The 27579-nt window shown below is 38.2% G+C and overlaps 2 protein-coding genes across 2 annotated transcripts in view; one reads left to right on the top strand and one right to left on the bottom strand.

Annotated features, from left to right (window-relative positions):
* The window catches only part of LOC140231591 (DNA-dependent protein kinase catalytic subunit-like), a 119973-nt gene extending 115234 nt beyond the window's left edge, over positions 1-4739 (bottom strand). The window contains exon 1 of the mRNA XM_072311737.1: positions 4357-4739. Coding sequence (XP_072167838.1) covers positions 4357-4501 — 145 coding nt within the window. The 5' untranslated portion in view covers positions 4502-4739. The remainder of the gene's footprint in view (positions 1-4356) is intronic.
* Positions 4740-5132: 393 nt separating this feature from the next.
* LOC140232335 (developmentally-regulated GTP-binding protein 2-like) lies at positions 5133-19821 on the top strand. Its single transcript, XM_072312466.1, has 13 exons — positions 5133-5324; positions 8051-8139; positions 8918-8989; positions 9409-9498; positions 10374-10434; positions 11701-11791; positions 12712-12784; positions 13105-13195; positions 14181-14278; positions 14588-14753; positions 15308-15366; positions 17716-17769; positions 18202-19821. The coding sequence occupies exons 1-13, from the start codon at positions 5261-5263 to the stop codon at positions 18286-18288; spliced, it is 1095 nt and encodes a 364-aa protein (XP_072168567.1). The 5' UTR covers positions 5133-5260; the 3' UTR covers positions 18289-19821.
* The last annotated feature ends 7758 nt before the right edge of the window (positions 19822-27579 follow it).

Raw genomic sequence — 27579 nt, 5'->3', positions numbered from 1 at the left:
TCCGAGATACGAGACGACGTGTAGAAGTCTACGTACATGTACGCCCGACCGGCTTTTACCGTCCCGACTGCCTCCGCAGCGCAGCGGCCATAGAGTTACTAGCTAGGCAGCGGCGGGCCGGAGCAAGTGGTCGCAAGCGCCATGCTCAAAAATGCCAGGCCTGCCGGACGGCTGCGAGCATTGCCATCTCTCTCACTCTGCATTGCATGCCCACATGCTCAAAGCAAAATGGCGCCGGAAGTGCTCCAAAGCGAGCGCGGCGTACGCGTTGAGAACGTACTGTATTACAGAACCTACATCGTATTGCGTATGGCCTACTGCCTAACGTCGTCTGCTGCAGAGAGATCTTATGCGTGCGTGCGCTGCTGGAGTGTAGCAGCACGGTCGATAGCATACAGCTCTATGGGGCATTCACATCACATATAAACACCCAACATGCCCTTTCCAATGTGGCCTTGGTGCCCCTCTGACTGACCTAAGTGCCCCGGCCTCTTGGAAAAAGCGCCCTTTTCTAAATGGCCTTGCCCCTCCAAAATCCTATTTCGAGGCCTGTACATCACTGAGTTTCAAAAAAAAGCCTTCAGGCATTGCATAAATATGAGGGAAAAGGTGAAATTTTGAAGAGTCGACCTTGACCTTTGACCCCATGACCCCAAACTTCCCTAGATAATCACCGCCAGTCATTACATGCAACTACAGTTAAACTCGCCTAAGTCGACGTCGCATATGTCGAATAATCGCGTAAGTCGATGATTTTAAAAAGTCCTGATTTTTCCCCATTGACTTACGTGTATTAATTCACTCACAAGTCGAATTTTGTAAGTCGAATACTCGCCTAAGTCGATGAAATTCCAAGAACACTTTCACGGAAAAACCATTGAATTCAGTGTGCCTAAGTCGAATAAGATTTTATTGTGTAATAAATCACTGTCATTTATTATTCATTATTTATTACTCATTATTATTTTGTTTGTCAGATGAGTTTGTGACATAAAAAAAATGATCTAAAGTATCAAAATTCAAAATGATCGCATGCGATCATTGAACTCTTCGTGTTTGGAGGTCCGCGCGCTGGTACAGCCCTGTCAGCTGTCGCGTTACGTACGTACAGGGACTGGGCTGTGTATTGCTCCACTCGCAGTAAGGCGTTCCTACAGTACACATGCATTCATTTACATGTACGGTATTATTGAGCTCGCAGCGTAGCTTAGCATTTGCAGCGCTGTGCAGTGGAGTGGTATGGATGAAGCTGCTGAGTTTTCAGAGCGGAAAGCAGGGGGAAAGTTACGGGCACGGGTAAATCAGAATTGCACCTCTACACGCATTTCAAGCCACGGTATGGTAAACTGGAATCAATCACTGCTCAAATATCGTTCATATTCACTTTCCCAAGGTTTAACAAGGGTGTGAAGTAATCGGACCTGTGCCAATACTAATGCACTGTCCATGCAGTTTGCCGCGGCCCTGCCGGGCAACCCATGTTGCGGCACACCGGAGTAGACAACATACATGTAACTGTAAGTCAATTTTTTTCGACTTACGCACAAGTCGAAAATCGCCTAAGTCGATGTGTTTTGCTCAGTCCCGAGAAGATCGACTTATACTTATACTTATAAGTACCCTGTATTATTATTATTATTATATGCGAGTTTAACTGTATGTAGTATGTTCCATGAAGATACCTTGAACAATTTCCGAGATATGGAGAAACAAGAGACCCGCGGGTCTAGCGCTCACCCGAGTATCGCAAGTTCACCTTTCACGCAGTCACTAATCTAAATTATTCACAGCTTTACTAAAATTTGACCAGGCATTCTCAAGTAGAACATGAAAATGTACAATAAGGGCCAAAATTTTTAAAGATTCCTTAATTTGGGGGCATTGGGGCCCCCTGGGGCCCACTGGGTGGGGCATGGTGCCCACTTTGATAAATTGAGATCCTGACCCCCTAGGGATGCTACCTGCCAAGTTTGACGAAAATCCATCATGAGGTTTTCAGGAAGAAGATGAAAATGTACAATTCAGGCCCACATTTGGACCTTCCCAACCCCCCCCCCCCCCCCCCCCCCCGCCCCCAAGAGGGGCACCCCTGGATCTGCTATGAACAAACTTGAAACTACAGTCATTAATGTACTCACTCATAGTATTATCTTAGCTTATCTTAGAGAAGATTTTTAAAGATTCCTTCATTTTGGGGGAGTTTGGGCCCCCTGGGGCCCACTGGGTGGGGCATGGTGCCCACTTTGATAAATTGAGATCCTGACCCCCTAGGGATGCTACCTGCCAAGTTTGACGAAAATCCATCATGAGGTTTTCAGGAAGATGAAAATGTACAATTCAGGCCCCCATTTGGACCTTCCCAACCCACCCCCCCCCCCCCCTGCCCCCAAGAGGGGCACCCCTGGATCTGCCATGAACAAACTTGAAACTACAGTCATTACTGTACTCACTCATAGTATTATCTTAGCTTATCTTAGAGAAGATTTTTAAAGATTCCTTCATTTTTTTTTTTTTTTTTTTGGGGGGGTGGGGGGTTGGGCCCCCTGGGGGCCCCCTGGGTGGGGCATGGTGCCCATTTTAACAAAATGAGATCCTAACCCCCTAGGGATGCTACCTGCCAAGTTTGGTGAAAATGGGTCATGGGGTTCTCAAGAAGAAGATGAAAATGTACAATTTAGGCCCCATTAGGACCCCTCCCCACCCCCTTCCCCTGGGTCCCAAGGGGGGCACCCCTGATTCTGCCATGAACAAACTTGAAACTATAGTCATCAATGTACTAACTCATAGTATTAACTTAGCTCTATCACTTCTGGTTCTAGAGAAGAAGATTTTTACAGATTCCTTAATTTTGGGGGGTTTGGGCCCCCTTGGGGCCCCTGGGTGGGGCATGGTGCCCATTTTAACAAATTGAGTTCCTAGCCCCCTAGGGATGCTACCTGCCAAGTTTGATGAAAATCGGTCTTGGGGTTTTCAAGAAGAAGATGAAAATGTAAAAAGTTTACGCACGACGGACGACGCACGACAGGCGACGCACGACGGACGACGCACGACGGACGCCGGACGAAGGGCGATCGCAATAGCTCACTTGAGCCTTTGGCTCAGGTGAGCTAAAAAGTGAAATTTTAACATTTTCACTTGACATTTGACCTCTTGACCTTTGACTTCATGACTCAAAACTCCAACCAGAGAATCTTTATAGGGTAGTACGTGTATACATTAAGTTTCAAGAAAATACCTTCAGTCATTGCATAGATATGGGGGAAATAGTGAAATTTTGAGCATTTGACCTTGACCTTTGCCCTTGAGCATGTGCATCCAAAAGTTGATAGGCACAACTTCATCCACTCATGCATATACATACCAAGTCTCATTAGGATATCTCAAACAGTTTTTTAGTTACTGTCCACAAAAATTCATCAAGGTTCGGACAGACAGAAGGATCCGACGGACAACCCGAAAACATAATGCTTCCGGCACCACTTCGTGGCAGAGGCATAAAAAACAAAAACAAAAACAAAAATGTTTAAAGGGACTCTACAGTACTGGTTGAGGTGAGGATTCTTGTTTTGAACATTCCTAAGTGAGATAATGAGAAAACCCTTATGAAATATGAAATAGCATGTAATTTTAAGAAGGATTCAACGTTTATTTGATGAAAATTGGTTTTCAAATGGCTGATATCCAAAAAAGTGATAAAAAATAATAATAATAAAAGGCGACAGGCCACGCCTTTAGGATCTCTTTGTTTCACCTTGTTTTTGGATATCTCGGTCATTTCCAAACCGATTTTCATCAAATAAACTTTTGATACCGGTACCCCTCCTTAGAATTGCATGCTCTTTGACATCTCGTAGAGTGGTTTCTGAATATCTCGCAAAACGTTAAAAGCTAAATCCTCATCCGTGCACCTCAACCAGAACTGCACACACCCTTTAATTAACTCCACATTTTCTGATGCATGTGTGCGCCCAAGCCCCAAACCCCTGTCCATTGGCATTGCACCAGTCATGCATGCTTGAAGATTGCCCCCATCACATTTCCAATCTGGACCTTTATAAAATGTAAGCACTGCAGCAAGTCAGGCCCAGGCCAGGCCATGGTGCAACGTATTTATATGTACTATTACCACAAATGACAAGGGTATTACATGCACCACGGTCCACTATACTACTACACCATCTAGTACTACTAGCCCGACCAGACGCTGTGAGATACAAATACAGCGACTGGGCTGCTGTGTATAGTTAGTAATGCACAACCCGCCACTAATTACTGCACTGTGTCACGTGTGTGTGCTACACTTATCACTGATTACAAGTGATACAGACTGTGTTTCATCCCCAAACATGTGCTTACCAAGTTCATTGTCATTCACTCGTTTTAAACATAGCTGCGCTATGTCTACGACCAAATCCTGAGCTGTCTCAGGCGCATGGCTGCTTGTTGAGGTCAAGATGTCATGAAGCTCGACTAAAAGTTTCTGTAACTCGGCAGCGGCCATGTCCCTGGCAAACGTACGTACGCTCACAAAAAAAGAGCGGGGCTCTTGTGTGAAGTGGGTATCACCTTCCTTTCTTATCTTTGTAAGCTTTTTCGGTTTGATGACTGAGAATCTAAACAACTTTACCGGGTACCTACAACTAGGTACCTACACCAACTAGGAGTCTACTCCGCACCAAAGAGTATAGAAGCACACCAGCACAGCACAGCAAGCCGATTCATCCCTCACCGCCATCGCCCGCCCGCGCCGCCCCGCCGAACAACAACGGCTGGCCTGGACTGGCTCTCTGCCACCACACACAGCAGCTGGCTGAGGAACTCCAGACAGCGCGCGCACACGTTGTTTACACACGCGGCTCGACTCTCATGGTACTTCCGTGTACAATCCACTGATCTCCCCTACTAGACTGGAACTCTAGTGGTACAATACAATCCACACAAATCGTACAGCCGTCGAGCACGCCCTCAACGGTGGTTGGCCAGTGATCCGTAGCCGTGAGCACGCCACGGAACTACATGGATTGTATTCGTAGAGCACACCACACACACATCGCACCGTACCGCAACACCGACGCCGCGGCCCGCCTGGCCTGTCGCCTGAGCTGCCATATGCTGTGCATGCCAGCCCCGCTGCGTTCCGCAACGCCTGATAAATTAAACACATCGAAGTGTTTTTGATCCGGGTTCTCACTGACTGAAAAACGCAGAATTGAATACAACCAATTTTTTTGCAAGTCACGTAAAACTGCATATTTTGAAGATGGGGATCTTAGAAAAGATTGCTGAAATTGAGAGGGAGATAGCAAGGACTCAGAAAAATAAAGGTAAATTGCATCCTTTCCTCACGACCGACCTCAGTACCGGTACATAATCTTTAATTTACAGTAGGCCTAGACTACCCTATAGCCCTAAATTAGCTAAGCTCTGGCGTGGATGTGAATGTAGGATGCCTCCACCACCATGCACCTACCAGGCCAGTGCCACCACACCAGACCTGGTGAGCGGATATGAATCAATGTAACAAGTGGTGCCAGTGCAATGCCAATTAATGTCCAGGGTTGCCAACTCTCATGCAATTCACCCAATTTTAACTTCCTTATTTACTCTGTCTCTGATGAAAGAATTTTCATGCTGAACTAGATCTGCCAAAAAAACAAAAACAAAGTGGAAAAAGAGAAATGTCCCCCACGGCTGAGTGATACTAACGATAACGTAGTGTAACCGTTAGAAATCTAGTGATAGTATACTAAGTAAGTGATAGTTATAAACCGAACACTCTTTGCCCAAGGCAAGCCAAAACTTTCGAGATTTACCCACGGGCCACAAGCACATTCTCTATCAAATTTATGCAATTGTTCAAATCTTTAGTCAACTTTAATGCTGTCATTACTGATTATACACCAGAGTCTCTGGTGTATAATCAGTAAAGACAGTATGAGTATTAAACACGGAGGTCAGACAAGTCTCGCCTCCCACCTGCTACAACATAGTGCTAGAGCCAGAAGAGGCAAGTTGGTCTCTTAGCTATTTCTGGCAGAGATAGCTATTACGAGACTTGCCTCTTCTGGCTCTAGCACTATGTAGCAGGTGGGAGGCTAACTGCGACCAGCCCCATACGCACAGCGTGATGGGGCTGCAGACTGTAACATTCAGGATCATGACAGAGTAGTATCGCGGACAAATATCAACTTGAAATCAAAAAATTTCTTCAATTTGAAGACTTGCCAGTGAAGTTGAAGTATTGACAACAGGGTTCGTGCAAAGTTTGGTTCTGTCAATAGTCCCTTTCTGTGAGAATTGATGACTTAATGTGACTCGGTCGAGAGGAACCTGGGAGAGCTACACTGAATTGACGGCCAGCACATGCGCACACAGACATCTTATCCAGTCATGGATCGCATGTGATGTGTGCGCATGTGCTGGCCGTCAATTCAGTGTAGCTTTTCCAGGTTCCTCTCGACCGAGTAGGGACTATTGACAGAACCAAGCGTTGCACAAACCCTGTTGTCAATACTTAAACTTCACTGGTAAGTCTTCAAATTGAAGAAATTTTTCGATTTTATATATATAAGGACAACTTCACCTTCATAGACATGTGGGTTGATTGAATGCAGCAATAGTAGAACACATCATTGAGAGTTTGAGGAAAATCGGACAATCCGTTCAAAAGTTATGAATTTTTGAAGTTTCTGCTCACTCAAGGCTGGATGAGAAGACTACTATAGCTTGTGATGTCACATGAGTTCAACGATATAAAGAAGGAATTTAAAAGAAAATTCAACATATTTTCACTTTTCTCACATAACAAAAGAACACTTGACTTCTCTCTTTCAGAAGGCAGGGGGAATAATATTACCCTTAACATATGTCAGTAACAAGTCAAAGAAATGTGCACTTTATTCAAAAAGTAAAGTTTTTCAAAATTCTCTTTTTATTTTCTTTATATCGTTGTACGCATATGACATCATACACTGTAGCAGTCTTCTCATCCAGCAGTGACTACGCAGATACTTTAAAAATTCATAACTTTTGAACGGATTGTCCGATTTTCCCCAAACTTTCACTGATGTGTTCTACTAAGTAATATTGTTGCATTCTCTCAATCCACATGTATATGAAGGTGAACTTGTCCTTTTTTTAAGTTGATATTTGTCCGCGATACTACTCTGTCATGATCCTGAATGCTACAGTCCGCAGCCCCATTACGCTATGCATATGGGGCTGGTCGCAGTAAGTGGGAGGCGAGACTTGTCTGACCTCTGTGTCAAATAAATTTAATAATGCGCCCTTACCATCTGCAAACATGTATGTTATTCTTCTTCTTCTCCGTGGCCTCCTCTTCCTCCTCCTCTTCCTCCTCCTCCTCCTTCTTCTTCGTCTTCTAATTCTTCTTCAGGGTGAAGTACTGACCTCGTGTTGTTGTGCTGTAGAATACACAAAATGTTGTACATAAAGTTGTAATGGACACTTTCTATTATCCGGTGTGGTGCAATCATTTGATTAGAGTCACTAACACTGTTTTGAGTAGTCTATTGATTTGATTTCAAACTTTAAAAGATATATGTCATGATATTAAACCTAGAAAGTATTTTGTGCAAATTTTTGCCCAGTGCAGTCCATAGGAACATGAAACTTTATCTTTGAATAGATATGACAAACTTCACTCAGTCAGCTTTTCTTTTCACATCCTACACGTAAATCTTGTGTGTTTACTGTAGGTGAAGTTGATTTGCTGATTCAAATATCAATGTAACCTAAGAGCATAAAGTAAATCAATACAATGACCAATGCAACTTTTAGCAAGCTGCATTTTACGTACTGCAAGGCTATAAGTCAAAATAGCACAAAATATAGAGTTCAATTCTCTGTCACAATCCTAAAGATGACAAACGAGATGAAGAACTGTCCCAGAAGCAAATGGCAAAGAAAATAGTTCTTTTTAAATTCTACTCGTAAAGATTAATTTCTATGTCAGTTGGACCGAATTGATTTAGTGAAGTCTTCACAGACATACATGTAAATGGCATTTCTTGACTTATTATTTGTGCAGCTACTGAATATCATCTTGGACTGCTGAAAGCCAAACTTGCCAAATATCGGTCTCAACTGCTAGAACCACAGGGCAAGAGTGGAGCAAAGGTGAAGAAATCATGTATTGTAATTTATGTGGCAAATATTGATATTATAATTTGGAAAGTATTAAAGGGATCTTATAGTTTTGGTTGAGACCTAATTTCAGGTTTCTAACATTTTTTGGTGAGATAATGAGAAACCTCTTATGAAATATGAAAGAACATGTACGTGTAATTCCATGACGAATTCAACATTTATTTGATGAAAATTGGTTTTGAAATGGCTGAGATATCCAAAACAGAGCAATTCTAATAAAGTGTGGGACCCATCTTTTATTACAATCACTTTGTTTTACTTTGTTTTTGGATGTTTCAGTTATTTCAAACCCGATTTTCATCAAATAAACTTTGAATTCCTCTTAAAATGGTATGCTCTGTACTATTTCATAAGTGTTTTCTTGGTATCTCGCAAAAAGTTAAAAGCCTAAAACTCATCTCCACCAATACTGTACCATCCCTTTAAGGTTGTTGGCATGGCATGTGAGTGAAAAGAAAAGTATCTTTTAGTGCCCTACCTATGGTCATGATGATATGTTAAAAGGGATGAAATGTCATTTTCTTTTCATTGCAAAGAATTATTGCAGATCAGATAAATATCAATGTCAAGTTTTACGTGAGACTAAGAATATGCCAGATCTTTTGTTTTTTAATGATAAACCATAACATTCTAAATCTTTGGCATCATCTAATTATGTTGACTATGTTTTGTTTGCATCATCTAATTATGTTGAGTTATGTATCCCATTAATTTCTGTCAAAGCGGCTTTACATCTTTTATTTTTCAGGGAGAAGGATTTGATGTAATGAAATCTGGAGATGCTAGGGTTGCTCTGATAGGATTCCCATCGGTTGGCAAGGTAAGTACATGGAGGCTCCTTCACACTGAAACACAAGTCTTTGAGTGTTGTAGTGCTCTAATAGAGGCACAGTAAGCAGACAGAAATTAATGTCCTTCTTAGAAATATGAATTATTATTTGTTTCCATGTTTATATTTGAATCGTTTACACTCAAAACAAAAATATTAAAGGTATCACTTGTATGTGGAATCATGTTTTGTTCACAAATATGTGTACATTCTTAAACAGCAATGCAAAACCTTAAAACTCCTTTAGAGTCCACACCACTTACAAACAAACAGTAAGATAATTTGTTCAATTAAACTGTCATCAAAATGCTTTGTCATCCAGCTTTGTTTTACACATACTGTTGCAGCTTCAAGCACACAAGAAATATTTCAATAAAAGGATCATGTTTGGGTTTTTTTTCTTGTTTCAGTCTACTCTCTTGAACACATTGACCAAGACACACAGCGAGTCTGCATCCTATGCCTTCACAACTCTCACATGTATACCTGGAGTTATTGAGGTAAGTCCTGATCGTCACAATGGAGTGGGTGGTATTGTTCAAGTTGAGATAGGACAGTCACTCAAAAAAAAAAAATAATAAAAAAAATAAAAATAATTAAAAAAAATGGGAAGAAAAGACCAATGTTGGATTACACACAATGAAGACTTATAATGCCCAACAGCAGATAAACAAATTTTTCAGTAAGGAGTATGACATACAGTAAGATGGCAAACTGCTATCCACCATTGTACCCAGGGCAACAGCAAGCAACAGACTCTATAGACGAGGTTCCTTGACGTCAAATGACGCTTTGGCTGAGGGGCAAAAGTAAATTTCATGCGTATTACGCGCATGGCTCAAGCGCGGTGTACACTTAGCGTATACCCGCCTGCCTATCATGAGATGTGGTTATGTAACTCTTACGCGTATGGGGGTCCCCTTACGCAATTTTTGCCCCTCAGCATGACTTGGTGACGTCTTTGGAACCTCGTCTATTGGCTTGTAATGTGGTGTTTGACAAATTTGATCTCTCTGAAAGAGAAGTTAGGGGAGTCCTAGAGGTCAAAAAAAAAATGTCTACAGTGAATGTGCCTGGATGCAAATAACAAACTACATGTATGATAGTTTGTAGATACAAATGATGTCACTGGACTTTAAACCAGCCTTATGTTCAGTAAGTGGCATTCAGATGATTTTGACTATTGAACTGTCTTGTGAATGAGTGCAGTGAATTTTTGAAACAAAACAAAGAAAAAAAAATTGTGCACAGTGTGCTTTTAATGTGGGAAACTAGCTTTGCACCGAGTAGACCACAATCGTGACGTAAACTCATGTAAGAATGTTTCAAAGTTCAAAAGTGTGTCCTATCATATATTATCTTCCCTTACTTGTAGTACCGAGGAGCCAACATTCAGCTACTTGACTTACCTGGTATCATAGAAGGAGCAGCCCAAGGTAGGTTTACACAAACTGGAGTTTGAGTTTGGAAACAGAATGTGACAAACCTACACATATAACTTATATTCTAGTCCAAGAACAGTGTATTCTATTGCTGGATATAATGCATTTGAAACAAATTCAAAAAGTGTAATGCATGTATTTGCCTACATACTGCCTCTGTGTTGCATTTCCTGTGTGAACTTGTGTGAATTTCAGTCAAATTTGATATGGAGGCAAATCATGGGAAAATCTGTTGTCATGGGTGACAGTATCATCAGTGTTCTGACATTTATTTGCATGGAGATTAATTTGGAAGGCCCACTTGCCAGCTAGAACTGTAGGCTACTTTACTGAATTTATTTTCTATTAGATTTTACTATGGATGTACTGGCCAAACAAAACATCAAATGGTTTTGTTTGCTGCCTTCACTGATCCATCCTGATCAGGGTCCAAGGTCACTCTTGCAATAAGTTGGATGTTTGTCAAATTGATTTGATTATTTATAAGCATCTTTTGAACCATAATTTTAGGTTATCATGCCTTCTGTGTTCTGGCTAAGGAGACTTCTGTGTCACATTTCCTGTGTGCAATATGCCAGCCACTTTTCTTTGGAGATTTAATTCAAATTTGCTGCATAGGTGGATCATGGAAAAATCTACAAATGTATCCACGTACTGTAAACGTATAGATTTTCGCAGTACATTAATTTTTGTGTATTTCACACAACTTCTGGCTAGCTTTAATTCTAAAACCTGTGAAAATATCTTCACAATTTTCTGTGCACATTGTGAATAGATTAACAATTGCACAGCGCGAATTCAAGAACACGCGAATATGTTCTTGAACTGCTCAGCGCGAAAAATTACTCAATCGAAAATATTGATGTTTACAGTAGGTCTACATGCCTTTCCTGTTTATTTTTATTCTTTTTTGGGGGGCAGGATTGCATTGCCCTCATTGTTAGGACTTTGGTCTGGGGATTCTTTTATATTGATTTGCAGGGTAAAAGACAAGTCTAGTTTCAGGTGTACATGTACACAAGACTGTACTGTACATACAGAGTATGCCACATTCAAGGTGACAATTAACAATCTATAATGAGTATATCTCAGCAGTGGTATTCCAATTCATGATTTACATGTAATATTGCTATTACCAGATCAACGTATTTGTTAATGATGAACTTTCTTAAGATATCACCAACACAGTAAATTTCCAGCCTGTCGCCAGGAAATATGAAAGTTTTTCTTACAGCTGTTTTCATGCTCCTTGTATGACAGGCAAGGGACGAGGTCGTCAGGTCATTGCTGTGGCAAGGACAGCAGACTTAGTGGTCATGATGCTGGATGCAAACAAAGGAGATGTACAGAAGTGAGTAATGGTAGTCAAATCTAACATTCACCCATAGACTTCCCATTCACTGGTAGACTCCCTGTTCACTGGTAGACTCCCTGTTCACCTCACTCACTGGTAGACTCACAATTCTCTTGTAGACTCCCAATTCACTGGTGGACTGCCTATTCACAGGTAGACTCCCCACTCACTGATAGACTCCCTATTCACTGGTAGACTCCCCATTTCTTGGTAGACTCCTATTCACTTGCAGACCCCCCATTCACTGGTAGACTCTCCATTACCTGGTAGGCTTCCTGTCATAAGGAAAACCCTCTTTCTTTTGGTAGGCTCACCTTATTATAATATATTCTCCAAAGTAAATGTGGAGTAAGGTGTTTTCTAAGAGGGCATAGCTTTAAAAAGCATGTTACTTTTTGTATGCGATCCGCTTAGATATCCCATTTTACTGGCATCTACCTTGTATGGCTTATGTGATTGATACTCCTTATCATTGAATGCCACACTTATTCAAAAACGACATATTAAACACCCTCGTGATGTATTCTAATTCAAGTGTTTTGAAAATTTATGCATTAAAGCAAACAAAAATGATTTTAGTGATATTCTTTCTGATATTATTTTTAGTGATATTGTTCTACTTTTGTGACACCAAATTATCATATAATACCCATCTAGACAGGTCAGTGCATAAGATTACCCAAAACTAACAGCCAAACATTTGGAATATTATGACTGACATGTAGAAGGTTGAATCTTGAGAACAGATTACCCAGAACTCATCATTGAACTCTCTAGTCTTAAACTGGGTAGGGTTTTTTCTTTCTCCCTGTTAATACAGAATATGTCAACACATCTTGTTGCACTTTGATGCTCTCCTCTTTACTGTATAAATTTCAGTATTGTTTTATATAAAGCTCCTCATGTTTTATTCACAGAAATCTACTAGAGAAGGAACTTGAAACAGTTGGCCTCCGTCTCAACAAGAAGAAACCCAACATTTACTTCAAAGTAAGGAAAGTGATTCCCTTTGGCCTTTTATTGTATTATGAATTAGTTTTCTTGTGTGTTTGTTTATTTCACATATTAACATACAAACATATTCATGTATCCTAATCAAGAAATCAAAGTATTAGCTGAAATTTATTTTGTTCTGATGGTATCAAGCATCACAATATAAACCATATACTTTGTAGAGGATCAGTTAGTTCTGGCCAATTTATTGTCATGTGGAAAGGAAAATGTAAATTGTAAATGTAATGTTGTTTAATAATCACTTTTGATCATTTTCTTTTCTTTTTAATTTTGTATACCTTTATTTTGATCTCCAGCAAAAGAAAGGAGGAGGACTGTCATTCAACTCGACCTGCACACTGACCAAATGCAATGAGAAGATGGTTCAGATGATTCTTCATGAGTACAGTATCCTCTGCTACAGCGCCCTATTTTGAATGTTTTGATTTACCAGTGTTATGTCTATTAGGGTAATTCAAGGTAATATCAGGTTTTAGTGCCATTGAATAGGACTTCTTAAATTGTACAAGCTTTTCATCACTGTTTACATCCAGAGATATGTGGATGGGATCTACATTTTTTTTTTTTTTTTTTTTTTTGGGGGGGGGGGAGGTGTGAGGGTCTTTTATTCTATCATATAGTTGTTTTCTTTTACTCCAAATCCAACATAATTCTTCTGATTTATGCTTATCAAACGGCATGCTTGCCAGTGTCAGTAATCTCCAATGGATAGACCATAGAGAAAACGTACTTCTGGAGAGTATCATAGCCCTGCATTTTTAATGGCATGCCTAGTTTGATTCTCTCTCTCTCTCTTTTCATGATCCGTGAGGTGTTAGGATTTTGAATCTTTCCATAGGTAGGGGAAAAAATGCTTTGTATGATTTTTGTTCTTTACCCATCCAGCAAAATGATTCCCCTGTTAGGTGTCAATCCCTGTACATTAAACAAGATTGCCCCTAGATTTATCTCTATGTCTGCTGTCAACATTACACTCTTGGTCTCAGGGCAGTCAACAACAAAATCCCACTTGATCTACATCAAAGATTTTCTTCTTTTTTTTTCCATTATTGTTTAATTATTATTATTATTTGCAGTGCGCAACTTGTCTTTGTTCCAAGGGAAGCAATGATCAGATCAAATCTTGAATGCTTCCAGACTCACAGTAGATTGCCAGCACTTAATGTATGATGTGCATTTGATGTTTCTTATTGTCAAGTCAAAAGGAAATCATTATTTTTCGTTTTGAATTGTTATATAGACATATATGTGGGTTTTATCATGAAGTTTACTCGTGCCAAGCATGATCAGAATGTATGAGAATTATGTGTCTACTATTTGGTAGAGCATAAAGCATTACTGCCACTTTCACCTTAACACTTCTTTCCTGTAGAAATATTCAATGCTGAGGTTTTGTTTCGAGAAGATTGCTCAGCAGATGAGTTCATTGATGTCATCAATGCCAACAGAATATATGTTCCCTGTCTATATGTGAGTTTTATCAGTATTGGGTATTTTATGGGGTTCTGTCTATTTCATATCAATGCACCACTTCTCATACCAATTCAAAAGTGGTCATTACTACCTCTTAAGAAATGACCAAAACTTTGACATTCTGTGCAATTTTTATTTCATTCTATCTTGTATGTCATGGAATGCTTAGTGTTTTATCTGTGCTCAAGTCAAATGTTAAAGTGCTATTGCTGTTATGCTGCTGTCTTAAAGTATGCTGTTTCACAAAATGTAGTGACTCTTGCAAAGTATGATGTTCAAATGTATGTGTTGTTGTCCATTCCATAGGTGTACAACAAGATAGACCAAACTTCAATTGAGGAAGTTGACAGGATAGCTCACCAACCTGACTGTGTGGTCATTAGCTGTGAGATGAAACTCAATCTCGATTACTTGTTGGAGAAAATCTGGGAATACCTCAACCTCATCTGTCTGTACACCAAGAAGCGCAGTCGTGAGTATACTGATACCACCTGCAGGCTGTACGTTTCTATGTGTTCTACTATAAATATTCTCATTTTGTGCCTCAAAAATTGTACTGGACCCCAAAAGTCCTTTATCGAGTGGCATGTAAGATTCCTCTGTTGCAGTTCATATAATTGCTCATCTTATCCCTAATTGCATGAAGCTTGTATATTGCCTTGTGGGACTGCAAATGACAAATGTTTTGTTTACAGTAAGTAGCTGTGATCATGCATATCAAAGCACTTTTAATGTATGGTTCTCCTGTAGTTTCTTGTCTACCCTTGACCTAGAGTTGTCTTTTTATGATATGACCACAAAGCATTAATAGTACCTTGATATTCTTGTTTTTCAAAATATTTAACCAGATATATGTTCTATTATATTTTGATGAAAACAACATTTTATTGTTCCATTGGTATTCAAATTTGCATGTCGTGGTGCAATGTAGATTCATAAAGCCAATGGATATTCTGCAGCTTCTCAACTTGATAGACCTATTGTAGTTATAAATCCTGGTAATGAGGAAATTTTTCTTTGTTTCAGATCGACCAGACTTTGAGGAAGGGATTATCATGAGAAAAGGCTGCAGTGTGGAACATGTGGTAAGACTGTCCAGACACTGCCATGTCTCCTGCTTGAAGTCTCACACATTGCTACAACTCACTCTACATTCAGTCAACCTTGCATAAGTCAACCTTGCATAAGTCAAATAATGGCTAAGTCTTTTCTGGCTAGGTCTTTTCAAGTGCTCTTCTCTTTATATTCTTTTGATTTTAATCCTTCGTAAGTTAATTTTTTTGTGAGTCAAAGCTATTTTGTCGGTCCAATTAGATACAACTTAGGCAAGATTGACTGTTATGTGGGACACAAGTATACAGAGTCAAAGAAAATAAATTGACATAATGCTTACATGTGAGCATTCACTGTTGTCAGGTAGCAATAGTCTCAGTTCAGTGTTGGTTTTTAGCTCACCTGAGCCAAAGGCTCAAGTGAGCTATTGCGATCGCCCTTCGTGCGGCGTGCGGCGTGCGTCATGCGTAAACTTTTTACATTTTCATCTTCTTCTTGAAAACCCCAAGACCGATTTTCATCAAACTTGGCAGGTAGCATCCCTAGGGGGTTAGAAACTCAATTTGTTAAAATGGGCACCATGCCCCACCCAGGGGGCCCCCAGGGGGGGCCCAAACCCCCCAAATTAAGGAATTTGTAAAAATCTTCTTCTCTAGAACCAGAAGTGATAGAGCTAAGTTAATACTATGAGTTAGTACATTGATGACTGTAGTTTCAAGTTTGTTCATGGCAGAATCAGGGGTGCCCCCCTTGGGACCCAGGGGAGGGGGGGGGGGTGGGGAGGGGTCCTAATGGGGCCTAAATTGTACATTTTCATCTTCTTCTTGAGAACCCCTTGACCCATTTTCACCAAACTTGGCAGGTAGCATCCCTAGGGGTTAGGATCTCAATTTGTTAAAATGGGCACCATGCCCCACCCAGGGGGCCCTCAGGGGGGCCCAAACCCCCCAAAATGAAGGACTCTTTAAAAATCTTCTCTAGAATCAGAAGTTATAGAGCTAAGATAATACTATGAGTGAGTACATTAATGACTGTAGTTTCAATATCCAGGGGTGCCCCTCTTCGGGGCAGGGGGGGGGGGGGTGGGAAGGTCCAAATGGGGGCCTGAATTGTACATTTTCAACTTCTTCCTGAAAACCTCATGATGGATTTTCGTCAAACTTGGCAGGTAGCATCCCTAGGGGGTCAGGATCTCAATTTATCAAAATGGGCACCATGCCACACCCAGAGGGCCCCAGGGGGCCCCAATCCCCCCAAATTAAGGAATCTTAAAAAATTTGGGCCCTTATTGTACATTTTCATCTTCTACTTGAGAATGCCTGGTCAAATTTTAGTAGAGCTGTGAATAATTTAGATTAGTGAGTGCGTGAAAGGTGAACTTGCGATACTCAGGTGAGCGCTAGACCCACGGGTCTCTTGTTTTTTAATCTATCACATGTGCTCAGAATAGCCGCTCAGTGAAGATATGAAAATGTAATATCTGCGCTACTTAAATATGTCTCATATATCACTTCTTAGACTTCAACAACAACAAAAATTGAAAAATGTGTTCACATGAATGATTCCTGCATCAAGTTGTTTTTGTTGCTACTGATTGACAAATTGCTCTTCATCAACATCAATGAATGGCAATTTGTCAAATAGTTGTAATTAAAGGACAAGTTCACCTTCATAAACATAAGGATTGAGAGAATGCAGCAATATTAGTAGAACACATCAGTGAAAGTTTGAGGAAAATTAGACAATCGATGCAAAAGTTATGAATTTTTAAAATTTTTGTGTTGGAACTGCTGGATGAGGCGACTACTACAGCTTGTGATGTCATATGCGTACAACAGTATAAAGAAAATGTAAAGAAAATTCAACATATTTTAACTTTTTTCGCATAGTAAAAGAGCACTTGACTTGCCTCTTTCTAAACGCAGGGGGAATAATATTACCCATAACATATGTCAGTAACGAGTCAAGGGGATGTGCACTTTTTTCAAAAGATGAAATTTTGTGAAATTCTCTTTATATTTTCCTTATATTGTTGTACTCATATGACATCATACGCTGCAGTAGTCTTCTCATCCAGCGGTGACTGCACAAAAACTTCAAAAATTCATAATTTTTGAATGGATTGTCTGATTTTCCTCAAACTTTCAATGATGTGTTCTACTAATATTGCTACATTCTCTCAATCCTTATGTTTATGAAGGTGAACTTGTCCTTTAAGTGCCTTGAGATCAAATTCTGTAATCACAATAGGATGAGTGATCTAATCACTGCTAAGACATGAATAGTTTTTTTATTGTCCTTTTGTGAGTGAGTGAGTTTACATCATGATATACACATAATCAATTCTTTATCTATCATATCTTTACCTTTTTCCATTTCAGTGTCATGCAATTCACAGAACCTTGGCAGAGAGATTCAAGTATGCCTTAGTGTGGGTGAGTTTAATAGCATTATTTATATCTTTTTCAGTGAATGCAGTTGCCTACTCTTTTACTTCTCTAAGCAGAAGAAATTTTGAATAGTTGGAACAATTTAAATGGTCCTTATGACATTCTTTTCCACTCATTAAAGATGTCTAAAATCTAGGGATGCTTCTTTTAATTTTATTTTTTCTTTCCGGAAATAAATTAATGTGGTACATGTAATAGGAATAGTGGTCATTCTCATCATAAACAGTTACTAAACTTGAGGTGTTCCAACATGAGGCCTATGCAGTTTTATTATTATTATTGTTATTAACATGGATTGTTTTAGGCATCAATTTATAGTGTAGCAATTAATATATGCATGCATATTGGGTGTGTTTGTTGTTTTGTTTTTTTCAGTTTAGCAATTTTGGGTTTTTTTTTCAATGTCTTTCTCTATAGGGAACAAGTACAAAGTACAGTCCTCAACGCGTGGGTCTTTCTCATCTAGTTCACCATGAAGATGTCATCCAAGTAGTCAAGAAGTGAATCAAAGACATGTCAACGTGTTATAATCATCTCTCATATAATGTCATGACTTCCAACTATTTAGAAACCAGTTTGGGGTATGGCAGGTGTTTGTGGAGGAAATCACCCCAGAGTGGCATCAGGTTTGTGCATCGTGAGCTTCTGAGAAGATACATGAAGACATTATGACTGTTTATGCTGCAATCAGTAAAACAGAAATCATCAGAAAATGGAAGCTTTTTTGTTGTGGATGGCCAGTTGGTATGCAGACTACACTGAGATCTTAGTTTAGTATGGTTTCAAATGTATTATCACTTTTGAAGATGATAATGCAATGTTAAGGTACGACCTTACACATGCGCCTTGCATGTTTTGCATTTGATTTTTTTTTTTTTGGGGGGGGGGGATGGGAATAAGTAAACGCTGTGTTGTCACATGGTTCTGAGATTCATGGTCGCTAATTCCTGCATCTTTCATGCAAAATAGATAGATACAATCAGATAAATCTTGTTGGGAATCAACTTAAATGCTGAAGGGGTTCTATAGATCAACATTGATGATTGAATGGCCACAGCTATTATTTAAGATATACCAGTACACATGAATGAAAACTTGCAATGGATATTAGGTGTAACAAGGTATTTTACAGGGAACCATTAGATACAATGCCAAATTGGTTTTTATGCAATCAATCCTATGTCAGCATATATGTACCGGTATATCATAGCAGGTTGCGTAGAACAAGATTCTGATATTGTAAGTACCTGGCACAATTACATGTGCTGTAAACAGAGAAGGGGGAAAAGAGAATCTTTTTGCCTAAGCATTTAACAGGAAATTACTTTGCATGAGTTGTCATTTCCCCTGAGAAAATATAATTGCACTCAGTCTTTGGTCATTGGTTTGTTTTTGTTTTTGTTTTTGTTTTTCTCTCTCTCACTCTCCCTCTTTGGAAATGTTTTACACTTGGCAGATCGTCAATTACCCACTGTGCCAAACCTATGAATATCAGTTCTTGGATGCATAACTACTATGGAGTAATAGGACACACACACACACACACACACACAATATGATTTGTCACTTATGTCAGTATTATTTTTAGTTTGTAGATGAAAATTAAAGAAACGATATAACAGAGTGAAAAACATGTAGCATACAGTGACTACACAGCTAAGGTTTGTACTCCTGTTTGTGCATATTCATGTGTTTTCAGATAATGAGTATTGTCAAGATGGGATAGATGCCAGTCTAAAAAAAAATAATAATAATAAACAAAATAAATAAATAAATAAAAATAAATTGTGGTGAGTTTCACTCATATAATTGTAATTTGCAAGAAAATAAGTTGCAGAAGTATCGTCAGTTTGAATGCAAGGATAAAGCTGGAACTTTCTATACACTCACTTAATGAGACAGTCTAGTGCAGTTGTGCATGCCCACATGTTAGTACAATTAAACCTGGGAGGATAAGGTCCGACATACAATAAACCATCTTTGTTTGCATATTGTGAATTAAGGCAATTCTACATACATGATTTACTGCATATCACTGCCTGGGGGGGGGGGGGGGGGGGGGGGGGGGACTACCGTACCTTTAATGACACTTCTAACTTTTTTTATTTATAGAGAAATTGTTCAATTTGTTTTCTGGCTATGATTATTTGTAGAAGAAAGTCCCATGTGGAAGGGTTTCAAGGCCCCTCAGTAAGAAAAATAATTTTGGCAATTCTGCTGACCTTTCCATCAGTTTGCAGTGTTGATATTTCATTGACACACACATACTTGTAACCTATGTAGGAAATCATATGCATAGACCTCTGCACAACTTGTATTTCCATATCGTCGCTGGGGTGACAAGACCTTGTAGCTGCAATTTTGGTGAAAATGACTTTTTTGAATTAATGGTCAAATAATGGGTTAAGTGATGTCCTGTCCAAATCCAAAATGTCTTACTCCAAAAATGAAGTCACCACAGCATGTCAAACAAAAGGCTATCCCATTTGCCACAGTGCTTTGGCCGCCATGTTTTTGGCTCTCCTGAACATTTGACATTTTGTAGTTACGAGGTCTTGTCGCCCCAGCGACGATATGCATAGTGCTGTTTTCAGTTGTCCTTTCATCATGTTCTGTTTTTACTGGTACACTGTACTCTTATCAAGCATTGTTAAATTCAGTTGAAGTAGGTAAGATATGCTAACAAGTGCAAAGAGTGTGCATGTATACTGAATGAATAGAAGTGGAACTAGCTGTACTAAACATCATTGCCTACCCTCTCTCAGTGCTGTTTAGGGTTTATTTTGTTTTGTTTTATATGGAAGAAATGTTGTGTACTCGTACCATCTTACAATGTAGTTGTTATCACTTTAGAGGGTGTTATGGTATTACAATTTCATTGGCTGAAGTTTGGTACATGTACAAACGTGGAATAACACAGGTACATATCACATTCTCCAGTACATGTACATGTTTGCTGAATAGCCCTATATTTGCTTACATGAAAATCTTGTGACTCGGATTTATAACATCGAAGTATTGGTGTTTTCAGTCTCTCAGTCTTGATGTTCTGATCTGCCTTGACATGATACGGTCAAACCTCTCAATAGTGACCACAAAAGGCAGATATAAAGACTGGTCATTAAAGATGAACAGGTGACAGGTTTGACTGTACCCTACTGAGGTCACCAACAAGTTTGACTTGTGAGGAGAGTGGTCTCATCACATGATCACTATTAAAGATAAACCCATCTACTGATAATATAGCAGTTTCTGGAATGACTGGCTACTCAGATACCAGTCTGGTTAATATTCTGTCACAAGTGCATTTAGTACCCTTGTTTGATGCATGCTGGATAGTGTTTACTCAGCATTTTCATGTGAATTTCTGCATGTCATTAATAACTAGAGATTAAAAACTAACCTGTATGAGCCATCAGTTTTGAAATGCACACAGGGAAACATGTACAGATTCTTTTGTGTTTCCTGTTTCTAAATCATGTTACCTCTATGAAACCAATACTAAGTACGTACATGAAAAACATCTTTTGTGAGTCCTGCGATGGTTTGCAGTAAAGTACAGCCAATAATTGTCTCCCTTGCCAACTTCTCTGTTTAATGTTAACTTTATTTAGTTTAGCTTGCTATACTGTACCACCAGATACATTGTACCATGCTTGTTTTGTTTTGGGGGGTTTTTTTGTCTCAGAATGGATTGTTTCATATAATAAAAGAATGCAAACTGTCCAGTCATTCAGACCTGGTGACAGTAACAAGGAAAAAATTCTTCTTTCAAATCAAGTCTGTGATAATGTTTTTAGTGCACCGATACATGTACTACTAGACATTCTCTCAGAAAACTGTAATACATGTATATTAATTTCTGTTATACATACAGGTCTACTATACACTGTGTACATCTTATCTGTACTTAGATTCTATGTGAAGTACAGTGTACTTGGCTTTAATAAGGCAAAAGAATAATAAAATAAAAAAAAAAAACACTGTAAATCTCAGATTCAAGTTGTATCATCATTGTATATTGATACTTGTATTCTCTGGTTTCTGAGTTCCATCTATCAATCTATCTTGTCAACTCTTTGTGTCAATGATCATACATAAGTCTTGACATTACTTTTGAATATGAGAGTCTAAACAATGCATAGACTTGACACTTGACCTTACAGGCCCCAGTCGTTAATGGTTAAGTCTCATTCTATGCAGTGATCCTCCCTTTCACTCTTAGTGGAAGGAAAAATCATACCTGTATCAGAGGTCAGCTCTTTATTGGGGAGCTAGCTACCAGCATTCCTTGTAGAAGTACAGCTGTACTGTACATTTATTATCATTTATAATGCATAATGTCATTGCCTAAGCCTTGTGTGAAAAGATGTCTCACGTAACCCAACACAAACTAATACACACCCACATACTTCCTACTCGATATCTAGGGTTAAAGGGTGTGTACAGTTCAGGTTGAGGTGAGGATTTAGCTTTTAACGTTTTGCGAGATACAGTATTCAGAAACCACTCTGAGATGTCAAAGAGCATGCAATTCTAAGGGGTATCAAAAGTTTATTGATGAAATTCGGTTTTGAAGTGGCTGAGATATTCAAAAACAAGGTGAAACAAAGAGATCGTAATAAAAGGCGTGGCCTGTCGCCTTTTATTATTATCACTTTTTTGGATATCTCAGCCATTTGAAAACCAATTTTCATCAAATAAATGTTGAATCCTTCTTAAAATTACATGCTCTTTCATATTTCATAAGAGATTTCTCATTATCTCACTTAAGAATGTTATAAACCTGAATCCCCACCTTAACCAGTACTGTACAGTCCCTTTAATGTCACAAGGTTAACATTGTTTACAAAATAATGAAGATAATGTTGGAAAGTGGTAGGCTCACACAAAAGGAACTAAATTGACTTTTCTTCTTAAACATTTTTTTTTTTTTGGATTATGTATAGAATACAGAAGAGAAAATATAATGCTGTAATTTTATGGTTACGGGCTACATTGTATTACAGTAACTTTACAGAATTGGCAACTCAAGATGCATGTTACATCACATTGACATTGGTTTTATGACAACTTGCTTTAAACAAATAACTGATAATAAATGAGGGGATTTTTTGGCGGTCCTACTGTACGTAGTTATTGTGTGTTGTGTGTAATTGTTACACTGTGAGAAGCTGGCTATAAGAGGCTTTACTAGTGAACACGGAGAAGAGGAATCATGGGCTATGTAGTAACATGTACAGTTTACAAAAGGCAATAAATCCTGCTCCAACAACAGAATACATGGATCCATTCTGTGCTCCACAATACACAAAGCCTACCAACAAATTTCAGCACACATATACACAATCCATAGCAGAGTATGTAGTGACCATAAATATATATGTACTTAATAATGACAATATCTGACTAATCTCTACATTGTCTGTATGTTTGTACATGTATGTATATTTCTAAGCGTGTTTTCTAGATGTATGGTTGTCTATGTAGAATGCCTATTGCCCATTATTTTATTTTATTATCTCTCGTGGTAATCCTTGAGATAAATCATCTTTAATTGTCTTGTATTGTCTTGTACCTCAATTCCATACAAATCACCTTGGATTTTGGAGATTAAGACTGAGGACTACAGCAAAATTCCCCTGTATTAATTTTTCTATATACTTTTGCAGCCAGGGAGTATCATGTTAAATTGGAATGGCTTTGGACATTGTTGACATCTTGCTACGGGCATTTCCTGTAACTTAACTTTATCTTACAACTGCCAATCGATATTAATTGGGGTAAATAGCAGTAGTACAAATGTAGTTATAGTAATGATAACAATTATTTGTGTTATAATGGAAGCTATAATGATAATGATAATTATACCGATAATGATAATGATAATAATAATAATAATAATAATAATAATAATAATAATAATAATAATAATAATAACAATAATAATAATAATAATAATAATAATAATAATAATAATGATAATAATAATAATAATAATAATAATAATAATAATAATAATAATAATGATAATGATAATAATAACAATAATAATAAAAAATAAGAGTAGTAGTAGTAGTAGTAACTGTGAATAGAAAATGCCCAATCATTGTCATGAATTTTTTGACTGAATTTAGCCTTGACATGCTCATTTAGCCTATCATCAGTGAACCATTCGACCTATAGAAACTGTTTCACGAAATTCAGTTGAAGTGCTCAAAAGACTACAAACTTCAGAACAAATACTGTAATTGCATGCGCAAACCCGTTTATGTACACACAAATTATTTAGACTTCAATGGTTTTATCAGCCATCCCGACCTGTTAATAGCTAAAAAGCAATCTCATTCAGTTGCCAATAATACAATTGTATACACTGTAATTGCAGTTGTATTGCTGGCCTTCCATCAAGACAGAGCTCATTGTTATTGCACAAGATTTTAGAATGTGAACCACAGTGTGCCCCACGCGTCTTGCGTCAAATTGAACAACAGCTAGGTTTAGACGGGAGATCATCGAATTCACTCCAGAACTAATGATGCTTGCTCAAGTGTTACAATCTTGTACAGGTCTGGTGTAGCCATCACATATTAGTACACACAGACCCTTCGGACTACAGAAATACGTATATATGAACAGGAAACACATTCATATTTATACCCAGAGACATAAGTGTATTTGAAACACCCCTTGGAATGAATCTCTGAATGAAAAGTCAGATACGCCCCTTTTTAACGTTTGCTCGAAGTAGATACCCCTTTCCAAAGACTATTTTACGTAACACGAATGTGGTGGGAATGAGGGGCGGGGCGGATGTCGACAGAAATCTCACTCGAAACAATGTAAATTGTGTATGTAGGTCTATTATGAAACTCCTAGAAATATGAGTCACTATAGCAGGATTTAGCCTCGGTAGAATGCAGATAGTTTAAGTTCCATGGAGTAAATATCGAATATGAACCACATAATCACAATATTCTCCTCATTTAAAGGAAGTGTAATTGTAAAGCTGTGAAAAAAAAAAACCCTTGGATTTATGAAGAATTACAAAACGAATATGAGTTGTATCACTCAAATTGTATTAAAATGATCCTAATAATGCTAACTAAATCATGAAATGTCCGGTAGGTTTTACCACTCCCAACAACTATAAATAAAATCATTGATCTTTAACTGGAGAGCAAAATGGCGTGTATGAGATAATGCAAAAGAAAACAGACCCTGTACCTAAAGATAAACTCCGTACATGAAAAATGAAATGTGTGACAAAGAGATCGTATAGTTTTGGCTGAGACCTAAGTTCAGGTTTCTAACGTTTTTGGTAAGATAATGAGAAACCTCTTATGAAATATGAAAGAGCATGTAATTCCATGAGGAATTCAACGTTTGTTTGATGAAAACGGGTTTTGAAATGGCTGAGATATCCAAAACAGAGCGATTCCAATAAAGTGTGGGACCCACATTTTATTACGATCGCTTTGTTTTACTTTGTTTTTGGATTTTTTTAGTCATTCTAAACCCGATTTTATTTTCATCAAATATACTTTGAATTCCTCTTAAAATTGTCTGCTCTGTAGGCTACTATTTCATAAGTGTTTTCTTGGTATCTTGCAAAAAGGTAAAAGCCCAATTCTCATCTCCACCAATACTGTACCATCCCTTTAAAGGAAAAGCAATTTTGAGATATCTAAAACATACACACGAACAAACCAATAGGTATGCGTATTATACAAGTTGAAAACCATACTTATAGGCCTATAAGCCCACCCGTCCTTCTGACGCGCGCGCACACACACCGTCACATACACAAAGAATGAAAGAGAAGAGGAAAGAAAAGGTAAAAAGAAGAAGACAAAGCTATGGCAGCCATATCTATAAAGATACACCTGCATACACCTGCAAAATCTAGAAAATGCGTACACACGTAGTAGATTAGAAATCACTGTCAATAGATGTGATGTTCGTTATTCCGAAGGTTCGTAACTCCAACAAAGAAAAGAGGTTCAGTATTTCGAATCAAGATTAGTTTAGCTTAGTTTGTTTGAACATTGCTGAAGGTTCGTTAATCAGAATATGAAAAAATAGGTTTGTTCTTCCAAAGGTTCAATAATCCGACAATTATTCAAACTGTCCATACTGACGAATCATCGGAATATCGAGCCTTATTCTCATTTTCGGATTAACAAACCTTCGGAGTAACGAACCTCTTTTCATTTTTGGAATTCATTTTCGTATTAATAAACCTGCAGAATAACGAACTTTTACGAGTATAGAATTCCATTTATTGACACCAGTGAAAAATATATTTCATTGTAAAATCGGGGGAAGGTCGTAGATTATGCGGTTCACATGTGGCATATACGAATGAATATATCTGGTAGTTTGATGATATAGTTCAAGTTAAACATAATCAACGAAACAATAAGTTTTGCAACAGCAATAGTCCTTCATTGTATAAAAAGTACAAGTAAAACATGGACTAAAATTACTAATTCAACGTACAACATGTTTCAGGTGGAATACATACATATAATCTATACGTGTATACTCTGGATATGGTCCCCACAGACATTATAGTTTAGATGTGGAAAATTATTGCATTATTAACCAATATGCTGTAAGACAATTACACATTTTAGTTTGGATATAATATTGACAATAACATTTTTTCAACAATTTTGAAAAGATGTTAAGGATACGATACCTCCAGTCGAGTGATGCAATTTGACAACATGACAAAAATATTTATCAGTGTTATCAATAGAAGTGCCATTCAGCGTAACTATTTTGCGTATGAGACTATTATTTTCTCTAATATGCATGGATGAAATGTCATTCGTGTTGTCCTTGTGGAATTGAAAAACAATCTTGTTATACACTTTAACCGTTCGATTAACATTTGCAATTTGTTATCCCGTTGCGGAAAAATAAGTAAATACCTGTCTATGTCTGTATTCGAATATAATACACCTATATCTCAACAGAACAAACAAGTCGAGGACAAAAAAGGCGAAGAGTTTAGAGTATTCTTCACAGATATGAAGACCATGTCGTCGAAAATCAACTTTTTTTTCACAGAGTTTTGTCAAATCTTTATTTTTATCCAGGTAATGTATATTCTACAATGGACATCTCTAAGCACTCAAGCTTTCTCCATTAATTCCATCAACTCCGAGGGGCCCACATTTGACACAAGCTCTGTCTTTTTGCCCATGGGTCTCTCGATTTTTCGCACTTTGCTTATTGTTCATTTCATTTTCATCACTCCAGTTTTCATGACAATGTATAATTATCATAAGGTTCCGCGATTATCGTATACTCTTCTCAGTTTGCTTTGTTTTGCTTATGAAACCTTATTCTCTCTTACCAAAGTACTAGCAGGTGAAATGTCTATATTCTCGTCGAGAATGGAATACAATTTGAATTAAATTGAATCGAACTTTACAAAGCATCTCCATTCGTGTTGTTTGTTCAGAGGTGCTGGTAATACATTTATACTTAAGATACATGATAATGTAATCAGCGTACATTGTATATTTCACGTAAAAAGAAAAAAAAAAAACGTACACACGAGGAACTTGAGTCTAGATTATTACGGATTCCAGTATCTGTTTCTCTTGTATAGGCATCTTCGGCGTGGAGGACTCTGAACAAAGAGCTTTTATCCTGCCTGTCTTGTTGTTCTACGTGCAGTGAGTAAACAGGGTGCATAGAGTAACAAGAAGCCGTGCTTGGCTTCATACTACTGTCCTTTCGTCTACTCTGTCATTTTAGATACACCACTATATAGATGTC

Source organism: Diadema setosum, chromosome 8, assembly GCF_964275005.1.
Source record: "Diadema setosum chromosome 8, eeDiaSeto1, whole genome shotgun sequence".
Taxonomy (NCBI): domain Eukaryota; kingdom Metazoa; phylum Echinodermata; class Echinoidea; order Diadematoida; family Diadematidae; genus Diadema; species Diadema setosum.
The sequence above is the reverse complement of the archived record's forward strand: the minus strand, read 5'-3'. Positions and strand labels throughout refer to the sequence as shown.

Excerpts from the sequence above, each read along its gene's own strand:
- LOC140232335 (XM_072312466.1), top strand. The coding sequence starts at position 5,261 with ATGGGGATCTTAGAAAAGATTGCTGAAATTGAGAGGGAGATAGCAAGG. Across the intron at positions 10,435-11,700 it reads CATAGAAGGAGCAGCCCAAG|GCAAGGGACGAGGTCGTCAG; the intron begins GTAGGTTTACAC and ends CTTGTATGACAG. Across the intron at positions 11,792-12,711 it reads AACAAAGGAGATGTACAGAA|AAATCTACTAGAGAAGGAAC; the intron begins GTGAGTAATGGT and ends TTTTATTCACAG.